The sequence below is a fragment of the Drosophila suzukii genome, chromosome X (assembly GCF_043229965.1).
Source record: "Drosophila suzukii chromosome X, CBGP_Dsuzu_IsoJpt1.0, whole genome shotgun sequence".
Classification (NCBI taxonomy): domain Eukaryota; kingdom Metazoa; phylum Arthropoda; class Insecta; order Diptera; family Drosophilidae; genus Drosophila; species Drosophila suzukii.
Window position 1 is genome coordinate 26627447 of NC_092084.1, and position 9169 is coordinate 26636615.

Genomic DNA, 9169 nt, shown 5'->3' on the forward strand with positions numbered 1-9169 from the left:
TATACTACCCATATTGCACTATTATTACACCCGTTACTCGTAGAGTAAAAGGGTATACTAGATTCGTCGGAAAGTATGTAACAGGCAGAAGGAAGCGTTTCCGACGCCATAAAGTATATATATTCTTGATCAGGATCACTAGCCGAGTCGATCTAGCCATGTCCGTCTGTCCGTCTGTCCGGATGAACGCTGAGATCTCGGAAACTATGGGAGCTAGGCTATTGAGATTTGGCGTGCAGATTCCTGAGCTTCTTACGCAGCGCAAGTTTGTTTCAGTAGAGTGCCACGCCCACTCTAACGCCCACAAACCGCCCAAAACAGTGGCTCCTACATGCTAGAATAAACATTTTAACTGAAATGTAATGTCATCATCAATACCTATCGATTGACCCAAAAAAAGTTTGCCACGCCCACCCTAACGCCCATAAACCGCCCACAAACTTCAAAAAATCGTAGATATGAACGTGGATATCTCGGAAACTATCAAAGATAGAGAATAAAAAATTTTAACTGAAATGTATTGGTCTCGTCAATACCTATCGATTGGTCCAAAAAAAAATTTGCCACGCCCACTCTATCGCCCATAACGCTTAAATCTGTATACCGCCGGTAGGTGGCGCATTTTAATCTCGCTTTGCTACTTGCATATCTCTTTTTAGCTGAGTAACGGGTATCTGATAGTCGAGGTTATCGACTATAGCGTCCTTCCTTGTTGACTGCTTTTGATGTGCGGATGGTTTTGCCCAAGAAATTGTCCCACACACTTGAGATCGCATTTCTTTTGAAGTTTCCGGTGCTTTTGATTAAAATAAGTGCTGGGCAAGAAAATAACAACTTAATCGAAACCAATCAAATATTTATTTATTACAATATATTTTCTTTGATATTTGTTATAAGATGCGCTTTATAAGGGGAGAGTTGGGCATGAATAGTTACAAAAGTTAGGATAGATAGAGCGCTCACATTGAAAATGATATCGGTAATATACAAAATTGCTTCATGGTTCCGCCAATGAAAATGGCTTTTGGTTTTAAATATGTTCTGTAAATGGTAACAAGGCCATTTGTGTTTTTTCTCCCTAAAAGAAGAGAAAAAACTTTCTTCAGGAAATCTTAGACATCTTGCTAGCCTTGAAATTTTTTAGGGTTATATTTTAGTTAAAGAATATTATTTTTGATCTATGCAATTTATTTTGAACTAATAACAATTTATTTAACATTAAACTTTTTTTTTTACACAGATCGATTTATGTAAAATTTTGTTCTTGTAACATCAATGAAGGTTAAAATTGTCGAGAACAATCCTATTTCTTGAGAATATAATTCAGTGCCACTTTGGCACTAATCTGTTTGACTTTAAAAAGTTGGCCATCGACCTCGGCGCAAGTATAGTATTTGGTGCGAACCGGACAGATCAGAGAATTTCCGCAATTGCGACAGGTAATACCGTGTTTACCGGATCGAGCCTTTCTTGGTTTCTGCAACTTTCCTCTTTTGGTTTTTTTAGTATTTACCTTCGGCTCGCTTGATCTATTTTGAAGCTCCTTACGAGTTTTTTCACGACTTGCAATCGTGGCGCTCCTGCGAGTCACGGGAATCGTAGCTTCTGGTTCGGGCAATATAGGCGAGACTTCAACCATTTCCCTAGCCTCGACAATTTCTTCTGGTGGTGGTGACATTGGTCGATCTACAGTCATATCCCAAGAGTTTTCATGATTTTCCACGAACACCCAAGGCTGTAAATGCTATTTAGAAGTGTTAGAAGTCGTACCAAAATTATATTCCATCTATATGTACCGGTAATTGTTCATCGCTCATTGTGTTTTAGGCCTTTTTTACTTATTTGCTTCAGTATATGTATATATGTAACTCGGTCAAAAAATATAAGTGAGTGTGATTTTTTCGGTTTGAGTCTGGCCACAAATATCAATGGCTCCTATGTTTAAAAAATTGGGAATGGCATGTGTTTGATTTTGCTAACTTTTAGTTATTTAGTTAGTTAGTTTTAGTTAACGGGTATAAAAACCGTTACTCGTAGAGTAAAAGGGTATACTAGATTCGTCGGAAAGTATGTAACAGGCAGAAGGAAGCGTTTCCGACCCCATAAAGTATATATATTCTTGATCAGGATTAGTAGCCGAGTCGATCTAGCCATGTCCGTCTGTCTGTCCGGATGAACGCTGAGATCTCGGAAACTATAAGAGCTATTGAGATTTGGCCTGCAGATTCTTGAGGTTCTTACACAGCGCAAGTTTGTTTCAGCAATGTGCCACGCCCACTCTAACGCCCAAAACGCGTAAATCTGTCTACCGCCGGTAGGTGGCGCTTTTTAATCTCGCTTTCCTGCTTGCATATCTATCTGATAGTCGAGGTACTCGACTATAGCGTTCTTCCTTCACTGCGTTACAAAATTCTGACTGAAATCAATTTACCCTTTGCAGGGGTATATTTGCAGAGGGTAAATTGATTTCAGTCAGAAGTTTGTAACGCAGTGAAGGAGACGTTTCCGCCCCCATAAAGTATATATATTCTTGATCAGCATGACTAGACGAGTCGATCTAGCCATGTCCGTCTGTCCGTCCGTTTCTACGCAAACTAGTCTCTCAGTTTTAAAGCTATCGGGCTGAAACGTTCCCAAAAGTCTTATATATTTTGCAGGTAGTATATAAGTCGGAACCAGCCTGATCGGACAACTATATCTTATAGCTCCCATAGGAATAATCGGAAAAAAAAATTTTAAAAAATTATATCCTTGGTGTTTTTTAGCATATAACCTCCTAGGCTTGGAAATAACATTTTTTAATTCGTTTTGAATTTTAAGTTAAATTTTATCGAAATCGGACGACTATATCATACAGCTGCCATAGGAACGATCGGAAAATTGGTGGAAAAATAATATGAAACAAATTATAGCTTCGGTGTTTTTTAACATATAACCTCCTACGCTTGGAATTCTGAATTTAATTTTATCAAAATCGGACGACTATATCATATAGCTGCCATAGGAACGATCGGAAAATTGGTAGGAAAATAATATGAAACATATTATAGCTTCGGTGTTTTTTGACATATTACACCAGTTTACAAAAAAAAATTGATGAAATACGCCTTTCAGGAAACCTTTCTTTTCCGGTAAGATACATCTCCCTGATTAAGAAAAGGGAACTTAAAATTTTTTCTATGGTACAAATTTTTTTTAAAGTGTAAATAACGTTTTTCGCACTTTTTTATTTTCTAACTCGAGTTGTGATAAACCGAATTCGGTCATCAAAGACTCATTTTACAGGTAATAGAATGCCCTTTAACTTTCTTATGCCGTTAGACACTATTTTAAATTTTCAGTGTTGGGGAACGTAAGAATTTGGTGCAAGTTGTTATGCATAACGTCAGTTTCCTTGCTATTAGTGCTGGGCAATCTAAAAAGTACGCGATTGCAGGTACGAGGAAATCATTTTCATATATTTTTAGCAAGGAAATAGCAAGGAAACTGACGTTGTGCATAACAACTTGCACCAAATTCTTACGTTCCCCAACACTGAAAATTTAAAATAGTGTCTAACGGCCGCTGCTCCCGAATACTGAACTTGGGTATATCCGTTTAAAAATCTGTAAAAAATCGATTTACCAACGGATTGTCGTGATCAATGGCGCATATTCTCCGTTAAGATTCAGCCTTCAAGAAAACAACATAAAACTAATTTCGGTTCTTGGGCGTGTATTTTTAAAGAAGCAATTTATGCCAGCGTTTTTGCATTTTTTCCAAATTTTTCAACTTTGACGAAGTGTAGCTTTTAAACTAATGAATGGAACTCAATGATGTGTATAAGAAAGTTAAAGGGCTTTCTATTACCTGTAAAGTGAGTCTTTGATTACCGAATTCGGTTTATCACAACTCGAGTTAGAAAATAAAAAAGTGCGAAAAACAATTTTTACACTTTAAAAAAAATTGGTATCATAGAAAAAATTTTTAGTGCCCTTTTCTTAATCAGGGAGATGTATCTTACCGGAAAACAAAGGTTTCCTTAAAGGCGTATTTCATCAATTTTTTTTGTAAACTGGTGTTATCTTATACTATAGGGAATATCATTTTTTGTGTTTTTAAATTTAATAATTATAGATGCAGGGTATACAAGCTTCGGCTTGCCGAAGCTAACTTCCTTTCTTGTTTTTGAGTTAACTTTATTCTTTTAATTAAATTCGGAAAATCATTAAGCCAACAGAGAGAAATACATTATTACTTTGATTTGTAATAATATCCCAAAATTAATACATAATTCTTATTTGCTTATTTTTATTTTCAAAATTATTTATTTCAGAAAATTATTCATTAATCGCATTCAAATAATTTTCATAATATATTTTACATTTTTTTAGATTTACCAATAGAGTTTCCCAATTATTAATATTAAATGATATTGCGTCATATCAATTTTTAAGATTAAATAATAAGCAAGGATCGTCCTCGCGGGACATACCGCTGACCAACTCACATTGATCTGCCTCACCATTAAATTTAAGACATTCTAAGTCTGAAATTGAGTCCCTTAGTCGAAAAATTATCTCCTTAACTTCCAGTAGCAGTCGTGACAGCGGATTATTTTCGATTTCCGCATCGAGAAGATCAATTTGGTGTTGAAACTTTGTTTTCTCCATCATCAGCTCGGTGAATCGATTTTCCACGTTTCCAATATCAAAGAGATGGGAGCCGATGTTGTAATAGCTCTCCAAATCCACCAAGGGCCATTTCAGGATGTCCAACTCTTCTGTAGTATCGTAATATATACTACCGGGTTCCCGTCCCGACTCCTTGGATACTTTTAAAATTTCCTTAAAGATTCGTATCTCAGTCAACAAATCTTCATTTATTTGAAGGTCGCAGTGGTTGATTTGGCTGTTTATTTCAGACATAATAAGAATTTCGATTCAAGTTTTGTTCTGCTTTAGGTTTTGTAATCTTATCAACCAGGAAAAGACAAAACGTAGAATCGGGCAGGTACTTTATCTCCGAGGATCAAAAATCGCCGAACTGCACTCTCTCCCGAGAAGAGCGGCTCCTCCGCCTCTCTGTCGGCCGTCTGCTGTCTCCGCTCCTCGGTCGGGAATAAGGCCAGACCTGGGCGGATGCTCCTCCGCCTGGCGACGGGAAAGGCCGGGAAAATTGGGTTCCGGAACAGGCCCTGGTACACGGTGGCATACCAGTCCGCCTCTTTCCTCATTCTCTGGTGGGCTGCCATCCATGGTTCGTAATCAAGCATGTTTTGCTCCTGGCGCTCTAATAGCGCGAGAAGCCTATCCAGGTTTACCGGAGGACTCGCGAGAACCCCCGGAGCTGGAACGCAGTGGTCCTCAGCGCGTCTATTTGGGGGAGTTCCTCCCAATATTGTAGCTCTGCTTCATCCTGCAGCGCTTCTGCCTGTTGGCGTGCCCTTTCTTTGGTCGGCTAGGACTCTCCTTTCGCGCCTCTGCTCGCTCAGGCGAGCGCGCATTTCCGGATGTCGCTAGGGAATTCGTTAGCGCTCATCGTTCTGCTGTGGTTTCTTCTGGCGTTCTGACTGGCAGCGATCAGTTCTTTAAATTGTGTTATGATCAAGACTAAACTAAAAGGCCATGCCAGAAACTTAATAAACAACGAGAATTCAATTTCAGAAATAATAAAGAAACTAAAAAATAAAGTTAAAGGAGAATCTATTAATCCAACAGAGACAGAAAACAGCCAATCAATATATTCAAGAAGTAGAGAAATTGGCAAAGGCACTAGAAGGAGCCTACATAAACGACATATTGTCCTTAGATTTGGCCACCCAGTACAGCAAAGTCAAACATAAAGGTTGGCCTGGAAGAATTAATTAAAGAACATTTACAACCCATTTGTGGAAAGGAGAAAATCTTAAACAATTTACAAATTTAACGTTCTGGGGCGAAACCAAAAATGTGTGTGTGAAAATATTCCACATCTGAGAACCATTAACTTGCGAGATTTTTTTATTGGAGTTTTTTTGATTTCTAAATTAGTTTTACAATCATAGGATCCCCAACATGATCGGACATGTTCCTCTAAGATAACCATCTTTGGGTACTTTGGGTGTACGACCATTCTCACGTGCACAACAACACCTGTGATAATGAGGCAACAGGGTACGTGATCACACCTTTCCCCAATTTGATCGGATATGTTCCTCTAAGGTAACAACTTTTGGATACTATGGGAGTGCGATCTTTCTCACGTGCATCTTTTTCACGTTACTATTAATTGCTCATAATAAGGGGAAGGATTAGGAATATTGTCACATGGGGAAATGGGAGCAATTAAGTATACTCTCTATGGACATGATTGTGACATTTGTATGACTTCAAAGCTCATTAAAATCAATAAGTTTTTTGGATTTGTGCCAGATCCCGCATATGCTAATGAGGGGGCGGTGGTCATTAAAACGAGGGTGGTCCGATAAGTACTTAGCCTCCAAAAGAAAAACGAAAATTTTGGAAAAGTGGCGAATTATTTCTCAACATAATATCCTTTTAGCTCGATACACTTGACCCAGCGATGCTCCAACTTCTTTAACCCGTGTGAAAAATACGTTTTCTCGAGGTCTGCAAAATAGGTCTCTGTGGCGGCGACGACCTCCTCATTCGACACAAATTTCTTTCCAGCAAGTGACTTTCAAGTTTGGAAACAAAAAAAAAACACACAGGACCAAACCTGGAAAATATGGTGGTTGGGGTAGCAGTTCGTAGCCCAATTCGACCAATTTTACCTTGGCGAGGGCGGAAGTGTGAGCCGGTGCGTTGTCATGATGGAAGAGCACTTTTTTCTTCGCCAAATGGGGCCGTATTTTCTGCAATTCGGCGGCGAATCAGCCCAATAATTCGACATAGTACAGCCCCGTGACCGTTTTGCCCTTCTCCAGGTTGTCGATGTAGATCCCAAAAAACGGTGGCCATCACCATTCCGGCCGATGGGACAGTGTTCGCCTTCTTCGGAGCAGGTTCGCCGGGTGAAGTCGACTGTTTCGACTGTTCCTTGGTCTCTGGTGTGTACCAGTGGATCCATGTTTCGTCGACGGTTACTAAACGATGCAGAAACTCCTTCGGATTGCGCTTAAACAGCGTCAAACTCTGCTATAAAGTGGTCTCACGGTTGCGTTTGTTGTTCGGAGTGAGGAAACGCGGCACCCGTCGCGCCGACAGCTTTCTCATGCCGAAAATTTCATGCAGGATATGACCCACGCGGTCTTTTGACATGCCTACTGTCTCAGCTATCTGGCGTATCTTCAATCGGCGGTCTGCCAATACGAGATCGTGGATTTTTGTCACGTTAGCCTCCGTGGTAGCCGTTTTCGGGGCACCTGGGCGTGGCACATCAAAAACCGACGTGCGACCACGTTGAAACTCGTTAAAATAATTTTTGACGGTCGCCATCGAAGGAGAAGAGTCACCGTACACAGCATCCAAGCGCTTTTTGATTTCGCTGCGCGATTTCCCTTCCAAAAACAAGAATCAAATCACAGACCTATATTGCTCTTTCTCCATTTTTCTAAAATCCGCGGACACGTCCGATTCCACACGCAGTCAAAACAAAACTACGAGTCCGATTCGGCTGAAATTTCGACAGTAGCCGTCTACGAGAATGTACTACACGATAGTATATTTCTCTTGCGATAGTGACGCCATCGGGCGGTGAGGCTAAGTACTTATCGGACTGCCCTCGTATAGCTGTCAAAGAAACGGTCAGAAAAAAAATTAAATAATTATTTTTAAAAAATGTTACTCTGTTGATTTTGATTGTATTTTCTTTTACTCTGGGATATGGAATATTTTAACTTTTCAGCATTACGAATTTAATTTTACACAAATATCACTGAAGCTAGCAACAATCCTTAAGTATTTAACATGGTGTTACTAACATTGATTAGTTCTTATAACTGCAAGGGTATACGCAAAAAGAAGAACGCGTAAAAGATATTTAAACGTAGAAAATTATAAAATTGTTAAACTAATGAATTTAATTTTAAAAAATTTAAATGAGTGGTGATGGCAAAAATAGCCAAAAGACATATTTAAAAGGTAGAAAATTAAAAACAGTAAGCAAATTAATTTGTTGCAGAATTTTAAGGCAAATCAGCTTTCAAAAAACGGAAAAACAATTTTTGAATATGGGTTTCTTAACATATTGATACAGCTTGGATATTTCTCTACCCAAGTTATTAACGAAATACCTAAACAGACTTTTTTATTAAGAACTTGTGTCATTTTGTTTGCAATATGTTATAATTTTTTTTTCAACGTTTGAAGTTTGTTGGTCAGAAAAGCTAATTTTCAATTCGCACGATTCAGTGGCGCGTAAAAAAATTTTGATATTGTGCTGTTGTTTGCTTAATCAATTTGGTCTTATTATGCATAGTATTTTCAGTAAGACACCCAACAATTTAATTTGCCATATGAAGCCTGGTCCTGTCTGTCGTCGCGTCCTGGTATACAAATTTTTTTGTACTACTTCTTGTTTTATTTTGTGCATTATATAACATATATGTATCTAAATAGCGCTAATGAATAATACCTAAGAAACGTATTTGTACCCGTTACTCGTATAGTAAAAGGTCATACTAGATTCGTCGGAAAGGAAGCTTTTCTGTCCCAATAAAGTATATATATTCTTGATCAGGATCACTAGCCGAGTCGAACTAGCCATGTCCGTCTGTCCGTTTGTCTGTCCGTCCGGATGAACGCTGAGATCTCGGAAACTATAAGAACTAGGCTATTGGGATTTGGCATGCAGATTCCTGAGCTTCTTCTAACGCCCACAAACTGCCCAAAACTTTGGCTCATACAGTATTGATGCTAAAATAAAAATTTTAACTGAAATGTATTGTTCTCATCAATACCTATCGATTGATCCAAAAAATGTTTGCCACGCCCACTTTTACGCCCACAAACCGACAACGAACTTCAAGAAATCGTAAATATGAACGTGGATATTTCGGAAACTATCAAAGATAGGGAATTGGGACTTCAGATTTATATTCCGTAGCCTTGAGCGCAAGTTTGTTATGCGGATATGCCACGCCCACTCTAACGCCCATAAGCCGCCCACAATTTTCATGTCAGATAAATGAGTGTAACTGAAATGTATTAGTCTCGTCAGTACTTATCGATAGACATAAAAAAAAAGC

At 38.8% G+C, this 9169-nt stretch overlaps 1 protein-coding gene across 1 annotated transcript; it reads right to left on the reverse strand.

Annotated features, from left to right (window-relative positions):
* Window positions 1-1231: 1231 nt before the first annotated feature.
* LOC139353486 (uncharacterized) lies at window positions 1232-1954 on the reverse strand. Its single transcript, XM_070997782.1, has 2 exons — window positions 1797-1954; window positions 1232-1744 (listed from the first exon to the last, which is right to left on the reverse strand). Exons 1-2 carry the CDS (start codon window positions 1815-1817, stop codon window positions 1304-1306), a joined length of 462 nt encoding a protein of 153 aa, XP_070853883.1. The 5' UTR covers window positions 1818-1954; the 3' UTR covers window positions 1232-1303.
* Window positions 1955-9169: the final 7215 nt, after the last annotated feature.

Coding starts and splice junctions, on each gene's coding strand:
- LOC139353486 (XM_070997782.1), bottom strand. CDS start 1,817: ATGAGCGATGAACAATTACCG. Junction 1,745..1,796: donor TGAGCGATGAACAATTACCG/GTACATATAGAT, acceptor ACTTCTAAATAG/CATTTACAGCCTTGGGTGTT.